Genomic DNA, 23,790 nt, shown 5'->3' on the forward strand with positions numbered 1-23,790 from the left:
GCGGCCTGCTTTGAAGCCCCCTCAGCACTCGGTTAACTTGATATTACTCATAAGTCACTTGAAGCTTGCAAAGTCATCTGTACTCCTTGGATGCCCTTAGTTAGCGGCTGTCAAGGAACGGGGGGAGGGGGGGCACGGGGAGGGGGGCGGGGGGGGGGCGGGGGGGGCGGGGGGGGCGGGGGGGGGCGGGGGGGAGAGTGAGAAAGGGGGGCGGGGCTGTTGCATATCAGCCTGGGGCTTTTTAGAGCCTTTGAGAAATTCTTTCCAACAGTTCTTTAGCAATGAAAAAGAAATGTGCTTTCTTCTACTTCTTAATGAGGTTTTGCCCCGAAGTCTGATATCTTTATTTGTAGTGGTATCTTCTTATTAAAATGCTTCTGAAGCTACTACTAAAGAAACAGTCCTAAACATGGAATTGTTTCCCTTTGGTGCATGCACAGAAATTTCACTGAACTTATTAGCTCAGTGCACATTTGGGGGTGGGGTGTTTTCACTGAACGTTTCCTAACTTTTTAACATTGCAGTTCCTACTTAAAGAACCCATTTGTCAGTATAACTTAGTGGGTAGAGATGTGGAGAGGGCGTGATGACTGCCTGGGTATGATTAGATTGAGTTGATAGCCCATTGTTTGTATTTTATTTGGATCACGACGTCTGTTACTGTCAAAACTGAATTGGCCTTTTGCAGAGCAGACATACCCTCATCTGTCATCTCTTGGCTATGACAAGATAATTACAAGGGCAATAATGTTTGACTCTTAGCCTAGCACAGGTTGTTAAACTGCACAAAGCAATCAAATTCCAAGAAAAGTGTTTTCCTAGCCTGGGAAATAAAGTACCATGAATGCACAGGCTACCTAATGTTTCTGAAATATTAATGAAGACTGTTAAACAGAGATTGAGTAGGAAAAGAAAACCACCAGGTACTTTAAAGAGGAGCCAAGAATGGTTGTGTGGGTCTAAAATGCTGTGAGAGAACCATTTCATTTTTAATATCAGCTTGGCTTTCTTCAAACATCAGAAATGGATCTGGGGGAAGACTATTACAGCATAGTGGTAAGTCCAGTTTTGAGAGGCAAGCCTGTAGCACTTAACACAACTGATAGGCTAAATGTGTCAGGTGCAGCAATTGTCCTACCAAAGGCCCCCAAATCACCAGCAGAGCTGTCCTGCACAGGACCTTTAGAAACCTCTAAGATCTGATGATGGGGGCAGTATCTGGTCTGTCAGAGGCCCTAGGTGCACTGGGCAGGACAGTCACAGCTCCCACTCCACAAAAGACAAATGATGGGAAACGTTCTTGTTCCCTGAAGACACCAGGATCCTCTGCCTTTCACCATGAATCCCCTCCCCCACTGGGACATTCCCTCCTGTAACCCAGCTGGAAGGAACCAAAGGCTGTCGCTTACCTTCTGTCTCAAACTTACTCACCCCCAATCCCTTGTGCATTTATTTTTAATATTCTGATCCTCAGAAGAGAAATTAAAAAATATAGGTGGGGGAAATTGAGGAAAGCTGGGCGATGGGGAAGGAAAAGGGGGAAGCCTTGTTTGTGCCTCAGGGCTGAAGAAAAGAAAACAAATTTTGTCAAGAGCCTACTCTGCTTTAAGCAATGCTTAGGTGCTTCATTTCACTAAATCCTCACAATAACTATGTAAAGTAGAGAGCATTATTCCCACTTCAGCAATAAGGAAACCATCAGTGGGAAAAGTAGGGCTCAGAGAGGTTGGTGACTACCTAGGTACTTGAATACACACAGCTAAAAAGTGACAGGGCTAAAATTAGGCCCTAATCTGTGTGACTCCTCCAAGAAGGTACGCATGCTTCTCTTGTAAAGGCTGGTGAGAAAAACTAGAGTGGCTCTGTTCTTACTCTCAATCTCCCAGCTTTCCTGAGGAGGAGGAGCTTGGGTTAAATCTGCCAAAATCGATGCTCCAAGGACATGTATAGAAGCGTGGAGTCTTTTACAGAAGTACTGGATCCTATAGGCTGTTCTGCTCCCCTCCTTTCCCCACCCATTCTCTCCATCCTGATCCTCAATCCTCTGATCCCAAACTGTCAAAGCTAGGTTTGCAGAACCATTGGCCTGTGTCCTTTCTCTCCAAGGGTACACCCTTTCACCTCATGCCTGGGTTTCTTCTTTCAATCCCACACCCACACAATGAAGATGTTATAAGGGCTCCTCCAAACAAAGCAGGAGATGCACATTATGAGGGCCCAAACTCAGCATGGCTTCAAAGTCTGCAACATTCAGGGTCTGGTGCTTTCAAGCAGCTGGATCCCCTCACGATGGCAGGAGGGAAAGAGTGAATGAGTGGAAACGCTTGGGCAGAATTTGGGTCCCTCTGTCTCAGGTATGGAAAGGAGGAAAAGGAAAAAGAGGAGACAGAGAAAGAAAGAAGAAGAGAGAGAATGATTCTTATTCAGGGAAAACTTTATGATTACAGAGAAGTTTTGAAAAATGAGATTTCATTGTGTAATGTTAATGCTGACAAAATGACATCATTTTGTAAGTTTCTGATGACTTACAGCTAATTACCATGCAGCACAATCATGTATTTCATTATATACAGAATAACTTCGTGGCCCATTTAATTTAATTAAAATAAAATTCTGAAGTCTTTCTATGTACTCAAGTCTAATAGAGTTGTTCATAGATCCCAATATTTGGCATGATTATCAAATCACCTAATTGCAATAAACACATACACACACACACACACACACACACACACACACATACACACACGGAAAATAGTGTGTTTATCCTGCGACTCTAGTATTCTGAGAGATCTAGATTGAAAGCTTGCTTCATGAGAGGAGTTTTATCCTTGGGGATTTATATTAAGCATGCAAAACACTAGCAAAGCTTTTGCCACACTGAACTCAAGTCTCATACATTTAGCAACTAATTATCCTAATTTTGAAGGATATAAGTTAAGTACAATTACATTGCAAAGAGTTAAAACATTAGAGCATTTAATATTTTGCTTCTCAGTATTGTCAGTTTGGTCTCAAATAAACATAAAAATACTATGCAGTACAGATTTGGATCTTCTTATGTACACTGTCCAGCCTCCTGTACAGGGTGGGAAAGATCCTTCCACGTAATTTCTGTGCCTTCATTAAAATCACCTCATAAGAAATGAAATTGTTAGAGCAGAGAATGAGAGCAGAGAAATCAACAGAGAAGTTCTGGAAATCTTGCAGGCCCCTTCTGAATGACTTCTCCTCTATATTACAGATGCCCTCTCTCCATGAAGCTATGTGATGTAGCTGAATTTGTTATTTATTGTTTATGTAATCATTTTGTTACCTATTCTTTAAAAACAAGCAAATAGCAAATTATAATATTTTTAAAACTCAAAATAAATTCCATAAACAAAACAAAAAAACATTGAAGTGTCATCAACTGGGTTCCACCCTGTCCTAAATATGCCTGATGTCCCAAACTTTCTAAATAATTGGGTTGCTTATTTTATAATTCTCTGATCATTCAGTTTCATTAAGATGGAACTGAGTTTGGGTGTTTTTTTTTATTTATTTTTTTTTTAGTATATAGGCTTGTATAATATATAGGCTAATGTACTTGCAAAAGTATACTTTTGCAAATATGTTTGCATGAATAATGCTTCTACTCTTGAAAATGTAAAAATAAAAACCATGTACTGCCACTCTTTTTAAAAGTCTAGGTGAATTTTTCCTCTAACTAAAATTCTTTAGAAATTTATAAGAGAAGCTGTTCTTTTGGGGGAAGACTATTTCACAGAACACATATGAAAACATCTTTTCAAGTAAAAATGGCATAAAATTTTATACCATTAAGGCATCTCATTGCATATATTCCACTTAAAATATTTCATAGTTTCAAAGTTATAAGGGGAATTTATTCATACAGGTTGTTCTGTATAAAGAGCTTCGATATCAGAGACACATAATTTTCTAAAAATATATCTTGGTTCTTTTCAAGCAGTAACGACAATCTATAAACACAATGTCCAAGCAGCTTTTTGGAGCAGTTTGGGCCTCTAAAGAGGGAGGAAACATTTCAGGGACCGTGTATGATTGTTTTCACAATCTTTTCAGGGTGATATCAAAGGTCAACCACACAGTGTTCAAGGCAGCAGAGCTGGGTTGGATCTTTGGCCCTGTCACTCACTAACAGGGTGACCTGAGCAGTGTCCTTGTTCTCGTAGCATTAGCATCTCTTTTTCAAAATAAATATATAGTACTATTTGCCTATGAATGTTATTGTGAGAAATAAATGAGATAATGTACGTAAGGAGCTGAGTACAGTGTCTGGCACATTACGTTCAATAAATTTTGCTTATTATTATAATTAACATTTTACTTCTCCGTGTTGGCTTTTGTGTCTTTCTTTTTTTTATGAATATCTAGGAAGTAATTTTAAATTTGCCTGTATTTCTGTACATATGATCTTGGACCCTCTTCAACCATTGGAAAGGCTTGTTTTTAACATGTGCTTTATATTTCTTTTTCTCACTGGAATCAGAGGTGTGTTTGTGAGTGTGACTGCACATATGTGTGTGTACATATCCATCTAGCTCATGGAGACTTTAAGGTTGGTCTGTTTACTGACTCATAAATACCATAAGAATTGAACATTAGTCATAGGTTAATACTTCATTATGGCCATTTTTGAAGAGAAATCCATTGTGTAATTCATTATATGGAAAAAGGTAGCAACATGTACCCAAAACTATCAGCTGCTCCAGGATATACACAAAAAAGATAAAGTTGTATGTCCTCGCCCAGCCAGTCTTGACCCTGACTGGTATTTGAGAGTCAAAAGTGAGAGACAGACTGGTAGAGGATGAAGAGTGACATCTCTGTTCTGTCTCCATCTATGACAAATGCTGTGGGTTGATTATTCCATTCTTGCATTGGATTTGGGTGGCTATGTCCTTAGGTGAGTCTGTGTCCATGCGTAGCCATAGGAGCAGGAGTAGGGGGAATGTACCTTATGTTAGAGCAATAACTGTAATTGCACTCCTCTTACCATTGATCAGTTTAGCAATGAGCATGTGGCACAATGCCAGCCATTGATACTTTTGAAGAAGTCTTCCAGAGAGGCCACTCGGAAAGGATTACACATTCTTTAAAATGTCCACAAAGAAGTGATGGTTTCTTTTCTGGCTTCTGTTGTGGTTATGTGATGATGTGGGGTTTGGAGCTGCTATTCCCATCTCATATCCTTGAGAGCATCAGCCTTGCGGAAGAGCTACCCTGATGAGGGTGGCTGCAGTAGAGAAAAATGGAAAGGCTCTGGAATCTTGATGTCCCCATTAAGTCCACTGAAATAAACAATCTTGGAACTACCACTCTATTTCTGGACTTCCGTGTTATGTTTAAGCTATTAGGGTTGAATCTTCTGAAGCTGGCAGTTGATGGCATCCCAAATGATTTACATACCAGTCAAAGAAAACCAAAGCAGAAATCTCTTGCGAGAAACCTATCCCTTACGGGAACAAATGGGCTAAATGTTCTGCTAGAGTCTATTGCTGCCTTTATTCAAGGGATGTAGATTATATAATGATTTTTAACCTAACCTGCTACCTATTTTAATGCCTTTTGGGAAAAAAGATTAACTCTCTATAGGTTTGTTAATCTTTTCTTGCCTTTTATTTATTATTGGCTCATAAAGATCTTGTCAAGAAATATATGACATTTTGTACCCATGTAAAAATTTTTAGAACATTTACTTTTGCCTGTTTTATGCCATTGAAGTGACTGTTAGTTTCTTTCATATATTTATCCATTTGTTTCTATTTTATTATGTTTCATTTTCACCTCTTTTTATATTTTGCTTATTTTTCCATGTACTATCTTGATGTCTTTTGCTTTCATATAGTTTATCTTTTCAATGTGTGTGTGTGTGTGTGTGTGTGTGTGTGTGTGTATTTCTGCTTTTAAAAAAGGCATGAAGTAGTGGAAAATGAAATTTTTTGTCAAACTTTGTTTTAAAACACCAGCTCTGCCACCTATTTTCTGTGTAGCTTTTGGGAAATTCCTTAACCTAAAGCAAAAGGAGTAGAAGTAAGCATGGAGTGTATTTAATTGTAGAACCAACCCTAAAGTAAGTGTAGGGATGAGGGCAGCATGCTACATGGCCTGAAAATGTTTTAATTATATACCTATCAAAAATTAGAAGAGGAAAAGAGAAAAAAGTGGGTGGTAGAATAAATTCACTTATGGTTTCATGTGTAATAAATGTGAATCAAAGAATATGTTATTCAGCTGACAAAATAAGTATTTAAACAACTTTTAAAAATACAAAGCTAAAAACTAAAAATGCAGTGTCTTGACCAAAATTGAGTAGTGGAGGGCCAGAAAGAAAGGAGTAAGGTAAAGGAAATATGCTAATGTTATCATTGCCCAGATTAAAGAACTAAGAGATAATATCAAAAGAATTAAAATAGAAAAGTAGCATATAAAATTAAACAGAGGTAACATATAGAACAAAAATACACATCTTCCTAAATGGAGTATAATTCTTAAGTTTACCACATGTTAGAAGTATTTATATCCAGTTTACATTTATTTCCAGAAAGTAATGATATGGCCTAAGATCGTATGTTAGAGTGACAAATTATATTCATCATCTAGTGAACATCATTATGATTGAAATAACTAGTAATAACCTTGTTTGTTTTTTTTTTTTATTTTATTTATTTATTTATTTATTTATTTTTATTAATTAATTTATTTATTAGTTTCAGGTGTACAAAACAAGGTAATACTTAGACGTTCATCATTTATATCCCTCATACTGTGAACCCCCCTCCCCCCATCCACTATCCCTCCGACCTCACACTGAACCATCACATTATATATATAAAATTATAGTTGGCATTCATTAATGTTTAGCTTCTGATGTACAATGCCATGATCAGGTATCCACAGTATCCCTGAGGTGGTCTCCCAAATAGGACGCATGTCCATCGGATACCCAACAAAATCTTTACAACATTATAGAATACCTTCCCCAAATTAATTTTCAAAAGAAAAACCCTGAGGCCATCTTGTGGTTACCAGCTGCTTCCTAATCCCTTCACCTTTCCCCTTATCCCCAACCCCCTCCCACACACCCATCTAACCACTCTCGGTTTTTTCTCTGCGTCCCCAAAACTGACTCTGATTAGTTCATTCACATAGTCTTTTCTTTAGATTCCATATATAAGTGAGATCATATGGTACTTGTCTTTCTCTTTCTGACTTATTTCACTTAACATAATGTTCTCTAGATCCATCCATGTTGCTGCAAATGATAAGATTTCTTTCTTCTTTATGGCTGCGTAATACTCCATTGTATAAATGTACCACAGCTTCTTAATCCAGTCATCTACCGATGGGCATTTTGGTTGTTTCCATATCTTGGCTATTGTGTAAAGTGCTGCAATAAACATAGGAGTGCATACAGATTTTTGAATTGGAGTTTTGGATTTCTCCGGGTAGATGCCAAGGAGTGGAATTACTGGATCATAGGGTAGTTCCATTTTCAGATTCCTGAGATACCTCCATACTGTTTTCCATAGTGGCTGCACTAATCTGCAGTCCCACCAACAGTGCACTAGCGTTCCCTTTTCTCCACATCCGCGCCAGCATTTGTTGTTTGTTGATTTATTGATAATAGCCATTTTGACTGGAGTGAGGTGGTATCTCATTGTGGTTTTTATTTGCATTTCTCTAATGGTTAGTGAGGTTGAGCATTTCTTCATATGTCTTCTTGCCTTCTGTATGTCCTTTTTAGAGAAATGTCTCCCCAAGTCCTCTGCCCATTTTTTAATTGGGTTGTTTGTTTTTTTGGAGTTGAGTTGAGTAAGTTTTTTATAGATTTGTGATATTAATCCCTTATCAGATATATCATTGGCAAATATCTTTTCCCATAGAGTAGGATCCCTTTTTGTTTTATTGATGGTTTCCTTTGCTGTGAAAAAACTTTTTAGTTTGATGTAATCCCACATGTTTATTTTTTCTCTTACTTCGCTCGCGCGAGGGGATATATCAGTGAAAATCTTACTCCGGGTAATGTCCATGAAGTTTCTTCCTATATTTTCTTCTAGATATTTTATGGTTTCAGATCTTACATTTAAGTCTTTAAGCCATTTTGAATTTGTTTTTGTATATGGTGTAAGGAGGTGGTCCAGCTTCATTTTCTTGCATGTGTCCGTCCAGGTTTCCCAACACCACTTATTGAACAGACTATCTTTACCCCATCGTACATTCTTGCTTCCATTGTCGTAGATTAGATGGGCATATAGGCATGGATTTACGTCTGGACTCTCTATTCTGTTCCATTGATCTATGTATCTATTTTTATGCCAGTACCATGTTGTTTTGATTACTGTAGCCTTGTAGTATAGTTTGAAATCAGGTATCGTTATACCTCCCACTTTGTTCTTATTTCTCAAGATTGCTGAGGCTATCCGGGGTCTTTTATGGTCCCATATAAATTTTAGGATTATATGTTCTATTTCTGTGAAAAACGTCGTTGGTAGTTTGATAGGAATTGCGTTGAATATGTATATTGCCTTAGGCAGTATGGACATTTTAATTATATTAATTCTTCCTATCCATGAACATGGAATGTGTTTCCATCTATTTATGTCTTCTTTCATTTCTTTCTTCAGTGTTGTATAATTTTCTGAGTACAGATCCTTTACATCTTTGGTTAGATTTATTCCCAGATATTTTATAGTCTTTGGAGCAATTGTAAATGGAATTGTTTTTTTAATTTCTCCTTCTGCTATTTTATCATTGGTATATACAAATGCAACTGATTTCCGAATATTAATTTTATATCCTGCTACTTTACTAAATTCATCTATCAGTTCTAATAGTTTCTTGGTGGAGTCTTTAGGGTTCTCTATATATAGTATCATATCATCTGCATATAATGATAATTTTACTTCCTCCTTACCAATTTGGATGCCTTTTATTTCTTTCTCTTGTCTGATTGCTGTGGCTAGAACTTCCAGCACTATGTTGAATAGAAGTGGAGAAAGTGGGCAACCTTGTCTTGTTCCTGATCTTAGGGGGAATGGTTTTAGCTTTTCCCCATTGAGTATGATGTTAGCTGTGGGTTTGTCATATATGGCCTTTATTATGTTAAGATATGATCCCTCTATTCCCACTTTCTTAAGGGTTTTTATCATAAAAGGTTGCTGTATTTTATCAAATGCTTTTTCTGCATCTATTGATATGATCATGTGATTTTTATTTTTCATTTTGTTAATGTGGTGTATCACATTAATTGATTTGCGGATGTTGAACCACCCCTGCATACCAGGGATGAATCCCACTTGATCATGGTGTATGATCTTTTTAATGTATTGCTGAATTCTGTTTGCTAATAATTTGTTGAGAATTTTTGCATCTATGTTCATTAGAGATATCGGCCTGTAGTTTTCTTTCTTTGTGGTGTCTTTGTCTGCTTTTGGGATCAGGGTGATAGTGGCTTCGTAAAAAGTGTTTGGGAGTCTTCCTTCCTTCTGGATTTTTTGGAAGAGCTTGAGGAGAATAGGTGATAATTCTTTTTTGAACGTTTTGAAAAATTCACCTGTAAAGCCATCTGGTCCAGGGCTTTTGTTTGTTGGGAGATTATTGATTACTGATTCAATTTCCCTGGTGGTAATCAGACTGTTCAGGCTTTCTGTTTCTTCTTGAGTTAGCTTTGGAAGGTTGTGCGCCTCTAGAAAATTGTCCATTTCTTCAAGGTTGTCAAATTTGTTGGCATATAGTTGCTCATAGTAATTTCTTACAATTTTTTGTATTTCTGTGGTGTCTGTTGTCACTTCTCCTCTTTCATTTCTGATTTTATTAATTTGGGTCCTCTCTCTCCTTTTTTTAATGAGTCTGGCTAAAGGTTTGTCAATTTTGTTTATCTTCTCTAAGAACCAACTCTTGGATTCATTGATCTTTTGTATTGTTTTTCTGGTTTCTATTTCATTTATTTCTGCTCTGATCCTTATTATCTCCTTCCTTGTGCTCCCTTTGGGTTTATTTTGCTGTTCTTTTTCCAGATCCCTTAAGTGTGAAGATAAACTGTCAATTAGTGATGTTTCTTGTTTCTTTAGGTAGGCCTGCAGTGCTATGAACTTCCCTCTTAGGACTGCTTTCGCAGCATCCCATAGATTTTGGGTCGTCGTGTTCTCATTCTCATTTGTCTCAAGATATCTTTTGATTTCTTCTTTGATCTGCTGCTTGACCCATTCATTATTTAGCAACATGTTATTCAGCCTCCATGAATTGGTGTATCTTCCTGTTTTTTTTCCCCTGTAGTTCATTTCTAATTTCATAGCACTGTGGTCAGAGAAGACAATTGGTATGATTTCAATTTTCTTAAATTTATCGAGGCTTGTCTTGTGTCCTAACATATGATCTATTTTAGAAAATGTTCCATGAGCACTTGAGAAGAACGTGTATTCTGCAGCATTGGGGTGAAATGCTCTGAAAATATCAATTAAGTCCAACTGCTCCAAAGTATCATTTAAGGCTGTTGTTTCCATATTGATTTTCTGTCTGGAGGACCTGTCCCTTGTTGTCAGAGGTGTGTTGAAGTCCCCTACTATGATAGTGTTGCTGTTGATCTCTGTCTTTATGTCCATCAGTACCTGTTTTATATATTTAGGTGCTCCTATGTTAGGTGCATAGATGTTTACTAGGGTTATGTCCTCTTGTCGGATTGATCCCTTTATTATTATATAGTGCCCATCTTTGTCTTTTAATATTTTTTTCATTTTAAAGTCTATTTTGTCAGATATAAGTATTGCAACTCCAGCTTTTTTTTTGCTTCCATTTGCATGAAATATGTTACTCCAACCCTTCACTTTCAGCCTGTGTGTGTCTTTTGATCTGAAATGAGTCTCTTGTATACAGCATATACAAGGGTCTTGTTTCCTTATCCACTCAGCCACCCTATGTCTCTTGATTGGAGCGTTTAATCCATTTACATTTAAAGTGATTATTGATAGGTACATAGTTATTGCCATTTTTAGATTTGTAGTAAATTGTTTTCATCTTTCTTCTATTTACAGAAGTCCTTTTAGTATTTCTTGCAATGCTGGCTTGGTTGTCATAAATTCTTTCAGTTTGTTCTTTTCTGGGAAGCTCTTTATCTCTCCATCAACTTTAAATGATAGCCTTGCTGGATAAAGCAATCTAGGTTGTAGGCCTTTGTGTTCCATCACTTTGAGTATCTCCTGCCACTCCCTCCTTGCCTTCAATGTTTCTGTAGAAAAGTCATTTGATAGTCTTATGGGAGTTCCCTTGTATGTAACCTTCTGCCTTTCTCTTGCTGCTTTCAAGATTCTCTCTTTGTCTTTAAGCTTTGCCATTTTAACTATAATGTGTCTTGGTGTGGGCCTGTTTGGGTTTATCCTGGTTGGAACTCTCTGCACTTCCTGGGCTTGTATGTTGGAATAACCTTGTTTTTAAGTGAGTCTTCTTCATTCAAAGCTGTGGGAACAGTTTGGCATTTTCAGTTTCTAATTTAATGCTTTTCTATATTTTTTTAATGTAACAAGTAGAACTGACTTATCCATTAGGCACAAAAGGCACAGTGCCCAGGGCCCACGATACCTTTAGAGGCAAATTAAAATGTTTTAATTTCTTTTAAATTTAAAAAATATATATATATATATATATATATATATATATATATATATATATGGAATACAACCTGGATTGTATTTGTCGTTTTACTAATGCAATTATAAAATAGAATTTGTAACATTCTATTTTTTATGGAGCAAGGAGTTCATGAAAGCAAAAGTGTATAGGGCCCCTGAAAGTAATGCTGCCTGCCTCTGATACCACAACTCCCACGCACAGTCTCATAGATACTCTGTTCTTCCTAACCAAAAACTATATTTCCCTTCAAAATTTCTTTCCAACTTCTCTAGCAAAATGATGAACTTAAGTTTCCCTAAAAATCTAAAGAGTTTAGAAAAGAAGGCCTAGAACGTGAGTGTTTGGACTCTGTAACCTGTTTTCAAATTCACAAAAAACCTTCCCTTTCAGCCAATACAGTTCAAGGTCAAAGGAGATGTTGAACATGCTAATTAAAATGTTAGATATTGCTTGAGGGGAAGAAAACTAATTTTCATTCACACATTTTGAGAGTTATTCATGCATGAGTGGGATAGCATGTCAGAATATATCCCAGATCTTATTGCCTATCAAAAGTTAAGCATTTACTTAAACCAAATTCACTCAATATAACTTCATGATAAAAGTGAAGTTAAAGTCAAAAGACAAAATGTCCGTTAAGTATTAGCATTATAACCTCTATAAGCCTAAGATCTCTTGCTGGTGTGGAATGTGTGAGTTGCTGACAAAGAGGTGTGCTTGGCAAGAGGCCAGCAAGTGTGTGAGGCAAGAACATTAGCAAACAATGCAAATCCCTTAAATTAAAGGCAAAATGAATTTGAGCAGCAAACCCTGGATTCCAACCAGCACCCCTTTACCTTAGCAAGGCTTGAGCAGTCTGTGTGCAGAGACTGGAAGGTGCTGGAACAAAAGAAACTGCCTGAATGTGAGCTGAGGTAGGACATGGAGACGTCAAGACACCAGGAGGTCAGGTAGGTTCATCACCAAATTCGAGGTAGCTGGGGAGTGCTGTCAAAAAGCCACAAGTGATGCTGAATGAAAGTTGAGACTCTTGGCTAGCTTGTAGACCACACTAAGGCAGCATTTTTGAACAAGGGCATGGGGAGGCGGTGGTTTGAAGGGCTGAGCTGTGAGCAGCTGTGGCTACAGAAGTAGAGCCTGCAGCAGCCCTACTCCTTCACACCATTGGTCACCATCAGTGGCTTCATCTCTTAGGGCACTAATGCCAACATGAGATGCCCCAATTCCCCAATTCTTGGTGTCCACCAGATCATAACTGGTTTTTATATAAACTGAAAAATCTCAGACATAAAAAGGTTGAGGCTTAGGCAAAATCACGTAGTTTGCCAAAGCTATAAATTCTGAATTCTGAGATAGACAATACAATCATTGCCACTTGAAAAACTAATTAAAGATTATGCCACCAAAATATGTAGGCAAAAGGTGTTATACAGGGTCATAAGGCAATTAATAAAAATATTATTTTATTTTTCTGGATTTTGTATTTGGGAAATGTTTAGTTTCTTGAAATTTCTAATGTGCTGTCACGACTTTTCTCATTCTAAATAAACCTTTGCACTTCAATTGGTATTTGTTCCTTTGTTTTTTCTTAAAGAGCACCCCTCTCCACTGTGTAAGCTACAGGACCCACGAATCTCCTCCATCTTTTCTTGTCTGCGTACCCACAACTAGCTCTGAAATCCAATTCCTTCATTGTTTTAGTGGGGAGAAATTTCTCTCTGGTTAGAAAAAGAAGACAAATGAAGGATGCTGTGAATGTTTGGGATAAACAGTGACATGCCTTTGTATCAGTCAGGAGTGAACATAAGGTTCAGTTGTTTAGGCTACATTGATTACAGTGTTTAATAGCTATCCTAGAGAGACAGGTGACAGGGAAACGGTGGATGTGTTTAAAACACACTCCTAGCCAATTTGACCACATTTTTACATCACCATCACCAACGCATGGTGTATTCATCATTAGGATAAACTCCGTAGCCTCATTTCTCCAACTTCTCCTTGTCACCTAAGAGATATGGGAAACTGAGAAGTCAGGGATGGAGTGACCCCCTAGCTGGGAGAGGTGATCAAGCCTGGTTTTCCCGTATCTAGTTCACTTCATTGAATCTGCAGTCTAAAAAATTTATGGATAGAAACAGGGTCAGGGCGTGATCCCCTGGCCTCTGGTTCTCTTTAATGTCTAAAGTGTTCTGACCTAAACACTGGTACTATATTTTGTTAAAGTAATTAAACAAGGAGGCAATTAGACTGGGGTGGACCCAATGCCTTGGTAGCCTATGTATGAGCAAACCTCAAACCTGAGCCAGAGTCCATGCACTTGAATCTGAAAAAAATAACCCTTTAGAATAACTAATCATAATCAGCTAACTAGGCTTTCCCAAATAAAGCAAACTTAAGCAAACAATTTCTTTGCTTTGTTCCTCCATCTTCTCCATAAAAACCTTTGTCCTAGCTCCTGTCCATGGAGTGCTCCTAACCATTTTCGGTTTGGTGCTGCCTGATTTGAATCAAATTCTTGTTTGCTCATGAAAAATTTTAATATGCCTCAGTTTACTGTTTAACAGTTTTTAAACCTGCTCACTGTAGATAAAAGATTAAAAGGTGGCAGTCTTAACCTCAGCCCTGTCTTAGTTCACAACTCTTATTCCTACAATTCTTGCCACTCTACTCCACCCCCTGGTTCTGTACCCCAGTAAACAAACTCTACTGCATAATGATGATGCTGCTGATGGTGATGGTGATAATGACTGATATTAATTGAATACATACTAGAATATATTACGCTCAGCACTTACTCATATTATCACATTAATCATCACAACAATACTTTGAGATAGGTACCGTAATTAGTGTTTTACCAATGGGGAAACTGAGACTTAAAGAGATTACTTAACCAAAGTTACAGATTGCAAGCGGCAGAACACAATACATTTGTATAAACCATTAGCTCTTACAACCATAAACCCTAGTATATTAGAATATAACTTCAGGAGGTGGAAATGTTGTTGATCTTGTTCTTTGCTATAGACATTATAATGTTTGTTGAATGAATGACTGACATAAAAGATAGCATGCCTGGTGCTAATTAAAACAGAGATTCCCTAAAGAGAGGTTCAATAAAATGGAAAACTGGTGAAAAATAATGAGCCCCCAGTTAGTTGGGCCATAACTTGGAGAGCAAATCTATACAACTTGGACCCATAGGTGTGGGGGAGGGGGCAGGCGGGTATGGCAGGGCATAGCAGGTAAATGGTACATTTTGTACTTCATGGCTATTTAAACATTCTTACTGATTTTGCTAGTTATCAGGTTTTTTCCTATATAATTTCTTTCTGACATTTAACTTTAAAATAGTAACAAGACAACCACAAAGCTGGTTCATTAGATTCACTTAATCCCATCATCATGACTATGTTTGCTGAAAAATAGTTGAGAACTATTATTTTAGGATTTTTTTTCTAAAATAATCAAAGTTGTGTGAAATTATCACTGCAATGTAAGCAAACTCGTCATCTGTTAGTTCTTTTGATTTATTCTCTACATCATGCTCTTCTTTGCCACATACGTTTTCTTATCACTTTTCAAACTTCTTAACACTCTCTTTTTTCCTTAAGAAAATCTAATTTCCTTTAAATTCATTCCTCCTTTGGCTTGTCCGAGTCATCATGAATAAATTGTGTATGTATGAAGATGTCAGTGTATATAGATGAACGATGTGAATCCGAATACATTAAAATGACACTGTCAGTCTTCTTTCAACACCAAACTCACAAGCATAAATTTCCTTTAGAAAAAAACCTTCCTACATAAAGGCATTCTCAACTACTTAAGACCAATTTTCTGTAGTTATATTTCAAATAAGCATCAACATTTGCAATTTAATAACTGAGAAAGGGTTTTACACCTAGAAAAGTTTCAAGGGAAAGTTATTTACTTTAATACCTGGGTGGATGAGTTCATTCCAGAGGTATCACATGAGGACAAAGAATGCACAAGGAGTTTCCTGCAAAGGAGTATTTATGAAGTTAATCTTACTTAAGCATTGGCTTTCATTATAAAATTAGAGGGAGTTGTCATGGATAAAAATGGGCTTTAGATATAATGAAATCATACTTAAAAATTAAGAAATTCTTTGTATAAAAGATTCTAAAAATAACCTCCTCAGTAAATATTAACGATATTTAAAATACAAACATAAGTTAAATAATAATTCATAAAACTTTTCAAAGCTAATATTTAACCATCAATGAATCAATATTTTGGTTCTGTATATTTAAACAATGAGCAGTATCTATCTATTAAGGATAGAAAGATAATTATATGGTAATTATACATATTGCTGAGCCTTATGAAACACCAAATATTGTTGGACACTGGCTTTTCATATTTAGTAGTCATATACCTGGAAGGAAAGCAGGCCGCTACCTGCCACAGCTAATAAGACAAGATGAAAGAAGAAGGCTATTTTCCTTGATGTGGATTATTTGACTGATGAATTTCTCAAATTCGAAATTAAATGATTTGGTAAAACAACAAATTTCTTATAAAAATGACAGAAGGATTCACAAACTTTTAATTATATAGAATTTTCACAGATACCCCAATTTGTCTTTACTTCCAATTCCAATATTTACAGGAGATGTTAAACATGAAATTTTAATTGACAACAGAGAAAACCAGTGACTGCCAACGTAACAGGGCTCTAACGTCATCAGGTTTTCAGTGACATGAGTAAGGTTTTAGATTAAGGGTTAGAGTTTATTCTCAGAGTTCTGTCCACACATAATTACTATTTTATAGATAACTTCCTTTCCCACTTTTTGAAGTTCCCGTCTTCCTCAAAGAACTTGAAAGTTGGGAAATAAAACAAGAGGTACAGAGATGGAAGGGTGAGGCTGAAGTGAGTTGGGGTGAGATTTCAATAGCCTAGGACTTTTCAAAAACAAGTGAGCCCTCTGACTTTGCAAATTTCTTTTTGTTAAAGGTTAACATGTAACCATTTAAATTATACTCCCAAATCTTAGATGTGAGACCATTAGTCTTAGAAACACATTTATTAGCCTGACTGTTAATTAAAACTTGGGGAGTCATAGTTCTGTACATTATATTTGGAGAAGAGATATTGAAATACATAAATGATTTGGGAGATAATGGATATTGCTATACATAATTCATTAGATAAAAATTGACTATCTCTTAAACCTAAATTATCATTTCTAAAAATGCATATGCTCCCCAAACATTAATTTGAATATGTAATCCATATTTTCTTTTTTAAACTTGCGGAAACTGTTTTTAAAAAGTTGTCTTAAACTTAATTTTCCTCTCATCTTAATCACTAGATTTTTATGTATCTCCCAAAATCTCTCTTAAACATTGGTTTTTCATGATCCAAACAACAGAATGAAAATTGAAATAATCATCTTGATTTTTTAAAATCACCACATTTGTTGTTTTAAAACAACATGAGGTGACTGACTATCAAGATGTTTCTCCACACAAAATTCTTCAGTGAGTTCAGCCAGTCAGACATAGATAGCTGTTTTGCCTGACAATGGCCTTTTGATAAATTTTTGCATACATTTTAGCATAAAATTTCAGCAAAACAGAAACACAATCAAAGTTAACATTTTTATTAGATGATTTTTAAAATTTCAAATAACTGAATAGAAAAGTAAAAGAGAACAGAGGCATAGTAGGAAAATTAAGAGTAACTTAAGTATTAATAAGGAAGAAAGAACAGAGATTTAGATTATGGCCTTGAAACCATATGGTTAGATGTTAGAATGCTTTTTTAAAACTTCTTTGACTGTTAATATAACCTGTAAAATCAGGTTATATTGCCCTCTATTTAGAGGTGACCATCAATCTTTTCCAGTTATCATTTCTTTACTTTTCTTTACATTTTTACCATTATTTTATATATCCCTAATACTATAGATTAGTTTTGCCCATGTTTTTAAATTCTATATAAATGGAATCATCCTGTATGAATTTTTGCTTTTTGTCCAACCTTATTTGATTCATTCATGTTATTGTGTGTATTTATAGTCTATTTCTTTCTAGTGTCGTGCAGTATTTCGTTGTGTGACTATATCACAATCTAATTATCCATCCCATCGTTAATGGGCATTTTGATTATTTTCAGTTTAAAACATTTAAAATAAATATTTCTGTGAATATTTCTGAAGCATTTTTCCTAGTACATATAAACATGTGTATCTTTAAGTATAACACCTAGGAGGAAGTTTCTAGGTCATAGGATAATATGTATTTGTTCAACTTTAATAAGTAATGCCTCCCTTGTTTCCACAGTGGTGTATCAATTTATACTCCCACCAATGGTGAGAGTTTCTGTGGCTCCATATCTTCACCAACACTTGGAACTCTCAGACTTGAAATTTTTTACCAATTTGATAGGTACATATGGCTATCCCATTGTGGTTTTAATTTGCCTTTTCTTTATCAGCAATCATATTGAATCCCTTATAAAATGTTTATTGAACCATTGGATAACTGTTTTTTAAATGCCTATTGAAATGTTTGGCCATTTTTCTGTTGAATGGTCTATATTTTTTCTTATTGGTTTGTATATATTTTATATAATCTTAACAACAGCCTTTTATTGGTCATATGTCTTAGAAATACCCTGTGAGGTTTGCCCTTCTGCTGCGTATGATACCACTTTCATTTTTCAATATTCATGTTACTTTTTTCTCTTTCCTTTTTTTTTTTTTGGTGTGTGTATGTGAACATATTTTATGAATAAGTTGCTGACTGGAATATTCAATCCATGAAACATTCACCCCGCCCCATTTCTCAAACATCTATTTTGTCCTCTCACATATATTTATTTTTCATTCTGGGGGGGAAAAAAACATAACATGAGATCAATCCTCTTAAGAAATTTTTAAGAGAATAGTTTGATGTTGAATGTTGAATAAGCACAATGCTATACAGCAATTTTCTAGAACTTTTTCATCTTGGATGACTAAAACTTTACACCCATTGAACGAAAACTCCCCATTTCCCCTTACCCCTACCCTCGGTAATGATCATTCTATTCTTGATGAGTTTCACTACATTGGATACCTCATATAAGTATAACCACGCAGTATTTATCCCTCTGTGGTTGGCTTATTTCATTTAGAAAAATGTACTGGAGGTTCATCCACATTGTAGCACATGATAGTCTCTTCTTTTTCATGGCTGAATAATATTCCATTGTGTATACATACTACATATTCTTTTTTTCCTGTTTTATTGAGATATTGACATATAACATACGTAAGTTTAAGGTGTACAATGTGATGCTTTGATATATGTGTATAGTACAAAATGAGCACCATAATAAAGTCAGTTTACACCTCCATTCACTCACATAATTATTGCTTTTTATAGTGATAACATTTAAGATCTACTCTCTTAACAATTTTCAAGTATACAATACTATTAATTAGAGCCACCATGCTATACGTGAGATCCCCAAAACTTATCCATCTTATAGCTAGAAGTTCACACCCTTTGACCAACATCTCCCCATTTCTCCATAGTCTGCAGCTTCTGGCACACCATTCTACTCTCTATTTCTTATGAGTCCAGCTTTTCTTAGATATAGTATATATCTAATATTTTTTCACATGCACATTGATAAAAAAATATAGATTTGTCTTTCTCTGTCTGACTTATTTTACTTAGCATAATACCCTCAAGGTACATCCATGTTGTTGTGAAAGGCAGGGTTTCCTTCTTTTGATGCCTGAATAATATCCCACTGTGTGTGTGTGTGTGTGTGCGTGTGTGTGTGTGTGTGTGTGTGTGTGTAATATTTTCTTTATTTATTCATCTAGCAATGGACACTTAGGTTGTTTCCATGTCTTGGCAATTGTAAATAATGCTACAACAAACTCAGGAGTACAGATATGTCTTCAAGATACAGATTTCATTTCTCTCAGATATATTCAGTGGGATTGCTGAATCATAAGGTAGTTGTATTTTTAATTTTTTGAGCAACCTCCATATTGTTTACCATAATGGCATACATATTAACGTTCCTACCAACAGTGCAAAAGGATTCCTTTCTCTCCACATCCTTGTCAACATTTGTTATTTTCTGCTTTTTTTATATTGGCCATCTAAACAGGTATAAAAAGATATTTTAGTGTAGTTTGATTTTCATTTCCCTGATGATTAGTAATGTTGAGCATCTTTTCATGTATCTATTAGCCATTTGTATATCTTCTTTGGAAAAATGTTTATTGAAGTCCTTCGCCCATTTTTTCATCAGACTTTTTGTATTCTGTTGTGTTGTGTAAGTCCTTCATATATCTTAGACATAAACTGCTTACCCAGTGCATGGTTTGCAAATATTTTCTCCCATTCCATAGGTTGCCTCTTCATTTTGCTGATTGTTTCTTTTGTTGTGCAAAAGCTTGATAGTTTGATATAGTCTGCTTGTTTAGTTTTGCTTTTGTTCCTTGCACTTTTGGTGCCATAGCCAAATAGTTGTCAAGATCATCATCATGGAGCTTTTTCCCTGCTTTCTTCTTGTGATTTTACAGTTTAGGGTCTTACATTTAAGTCGTTAATCCACTTTGAGCTGTATGTAATCAATGCTTGTATCTTTGACTGTTTGCTGGCCAGTATCCTCAAAAATATGTTGAGGATTCTTTGAGCCCTTAGGATAGCTGTTTTTCCCTTCAAAAAGCATTTGCATTTGCATCTGCCTGATACTTATAGGGCTTCACCATCCTGGACCACCTTGGACTAAGTACAAGCCTGAGAGTTCCTGGCCTAACTAGGCTTTGCCTACTCAGGAGGCAAATCTGAGAGAAGTGTTTTCTGGACCCTTCTAAGGAGGGGGCTCTGTGAACCACAGCTTCTCAGAGAAGTCAGCTTTTCTTTTTCTCCCCATTTTCTTCCCCCTTGCAAAGATACCAAGGCAGCTCTCTCAGCAACTGCCAACAGTTGTGGAGAAAGAAGACAAAAATCTAAATCTTGTTCATCTTTACCTGAGGATATAGACCGTGGGGCTCCAGCTCAGAGGAAGGGTTCTCCTGCAAAATCCTCTGCCCTCACGAGGCTGTGAGCCTTGACTTCCCTGTGGACACAGTATAGACATGGAACCAGAAATAGTGTCACCGATAAATACCTTCTGGATAAAGGTAGATTTGGTACTTCAGTATTTGACTCACTTCCCAGTTACAGGATGTGATTCCAAAACTGGCCAGGAAGGACCGACTGACTTTTCAGATCTTGAATAGTTTTAAATTGCTACACACACACACACACACACACACACACACACACACACACACACTCATACATATACAGATATACATTTTGCCCAGCATATTTTATTGTTTTCAGTGGGAGGGTTAATCTGAGTTACCCAATTTATCATTACCAGAAACAAGACTTAGATAGCATTTTTAAAATGTCTTTTATCAAGATGGTGGATCGAGCCAGTAATTTTCTAGTTCTATTTGATTTTGTTCATTTACTGGTATATTTTTAGGTTGATTGTTGGGCATTTTTTCCTGTGCCATAATTGCTCCTTGTACAGTGATGACAGTATTTTTCCTTTCCCACGCTGTCCTTTCCTGAGCTTACTCTTCCTCATCCTTCAAGATAGTTCACGAATCATCTCAGAAAGTCTTATCCCATTCCATTCCTAAACAATCAGAATTGCCATCCCTATGTACTTTATAGCAGAAGAGAAGATATATCTAACAACCTAAGTGTTACAGAGGTACTAACCAATACAACTAGACACACAGGCCAATAAGAACAGATGCCAGTGGTAAACAACCAGAACCAGTGTGCACTGAGTAAATATCAGCTATGCTCAAAGCATGTACCACAGTAAGGTGTGATAACATATGTATTCTATCATGGTACATGGTTCTGTAATTTGCTATTTACATATCTCCTCTGGTAATCTGTGAGGTCATTATGGACAGGGAGCAATCATACTGACCCTGGAATCTTATGATGCATGGATTCTTGGTGCAAAGAAGGGCCCAATATAAACTTTTCAAATTAAGTTAAAGAAAATCTATATTGAGGGCACTGCCACAAAAAAATCATTAAATAAATCACTTCCTATTTCTTCACAGCTTTAAGCACTGGAAGTCCATGAACAATGAATTCACTTTACTCCTCCTGTTGGAACACCTCTGCTGAACTTTTGAACAAATCCTGGAGTAAAGAGTTTGCTTATCAATCCCTCAGCACGGTGGATACAGTCATCCTTTCTTCCATGATTGGGATTATCTGCTCATCAGGGTTGGTTGGCAACCTCCTCATTGTATTCACTATAATAAGGTAAGGCTTCTACTTTTCCATAATTTAGGGACATCCTATAATCCCTAAATGAATTCTTTCCCCCTATAGAACTTTTCTTAATAAAATTAGATTTGGGAAATATTTGCTTAAAATAATTAAAGAAGATTCCACACATATTTTCATCATGTATTAAGTAACATCTGAGTTGCAGACCTCAAAATGAAAAGACCTAGGCAATGTTTATTGCTGGGTTAGTGAATTTTTAGAGCAGTGATTCTGTATCTTAGCTACAAATTAGTATCACCTGAGGAGCTTTTGAATATCCTAATACACAGTTTTGCCCCAGACCAATTAATGCAAAATCTCTGGAGGTGGAGCCCAGACAAAGATTGAAACTGCAATGCAACCATTTTATTTTCCAGTAACAAGAATAATCCTAAGAAGGTGACCTTGTTTGGCTAGTGAAAGAGACTCTTTTTCACTCACTTGGGCAAGAGAGAGAAAGATTCTACCTGATCACCCAAAGATTCAGGCAGTCATAGATGGTGGCCTGTTCCCCTCAATGTAGACGACCTCCAAGTAGGCCAAACTGAGAAACACAATGATGCTGGAGTGTAAGCAATGAACTAACTTCTAATTTCACCAAAAGAAGATTAGAAACATGTATACCAAAAAACAAAATCTGTTTAAGTAAGATGGAACCTCCAGAATAATATGTTCTATATGGCTTTTTTAAAAACTAAGAAGCAAAGATTTGTGCATTAGGCAGGTGACTATGAAGTAGTGAGGCCAGATCATTACTAGTCTGTCATATTTTAAATTCATAGCAGGTCAAAAGGAGGCCAGATTAGAAAGTGTAGGAGGAAAATTGGGCCAATTATAATATAATATTTTCTCCTTTTATTCTTTGGAGAGAGACTAATGAACTCAACCCCATTACTCAACTATTCTCCATAGCCATAGGGGACCCTAAGAAACTACTTCAATAAAAAGATGACATTTTTTCACCTCTATCTCCTGAACATGTCTGTCTCCTGTTTACTAAGAGACCACTTCAAGTGAGAGGAGACTCTCTAAGGGATGCCCTGTCTCCCAATAAATTAAAAGTTCCTGTCTGTCTTTCTCTGCTCTCAACTCCCTTTCAAGTCAACTAATTCACACTAAACCGTGAATTACTGAAATATCTTATTTTGTAACCCTCCCCATGGTGTCTACATTTTAAACAAAAATGACAACAGTGTATTAACCTAAAGGAACACTAATGGTCTAATGATGGAAGGGAAATGCTTAGAACAAGGCCTCTTCCTTTTCCCACCCAGCTTAAATCATAACCAGTGGCTCCCTTTGACACAGCCCTCCACTGTTCCCAGGGTGTCAGTCATATAGAAGCTCTTGTTGGGGTTGATTCAGAACTTTCTATATCTATATCATACATTTCAGATGCTTCAGAACCTCACAGTCACATCTGTGCCAATGAACTGGAAAGTTGGTGGGACACCCTCTTGGTCCAATATACCACGACAACTCTGGACTCTAAAGGGGTTTAATGTCTTGCCCAAGGACGCAAAAAAAAAAAAATAGAATTCCCACTTAGGTTCTCTTTCCACTATATTACACTATATATCTAGAGCCTCGTTGGCAAATGTGTCACTTTATTCTAAACTCTCCCATTCTTGACAGTCATGTCTAATCACACGGGTCTGTCCTGTAGTCGTACCTGTGTGAGGACTCAGAATTCTTCTCATCACCATGCTTCATTGAGGTTGGCTCACAATAGGAATTTATTTCATCCAGCGGTAAGGGCCAAATAGGGGTTGGTGAGGCAACCCGGAGATAAAAAAAAGATCAGGA

The 23,790-nt window shown here is 36.5% G+C and overlaps 1 protein-coding gene across 1 annotated transcript in view; it reads left to right on the top strand.

Annotated features, from left to right (window-relative positions):
• Positions 1–23,790, top strand: part of MCHR2 (melanin concentrating hormone receptor 2) — a gene marked incomplete at its 3' end in the record, with an annotated part of 36,248 nt that overhangs the window by 850 nt on the left and 11,608 nt on the right. The window contains exon 2 of the mRNA XM_081044411.1: positions 21,771–21,978. Within this exon, the coding sequence (XP_080900537.1) occupies positions 21,797–21,978 (182 nt within the window). The 5' untranslated portion in view covers positions 21,771–21,796. The remainder of the gene's footprint in view (positions 1–21,770; positions 21,979–23,790) is intronic.

This window comes from Rhinolophus hipposideros (genome assembly GCF_964194185.1).
Source record: "Rhinolophus hipposideros genome assembly, chromosome: 3".
In the NCBI taxonomy this organism is placed as follows: domain Eukaryota; kingdom Metazoa; phylum Chordata; class Mammalia; order Chiroptera; family Rhinolophidae; genus Rhinolophus; species Rhinolophus hipposideros.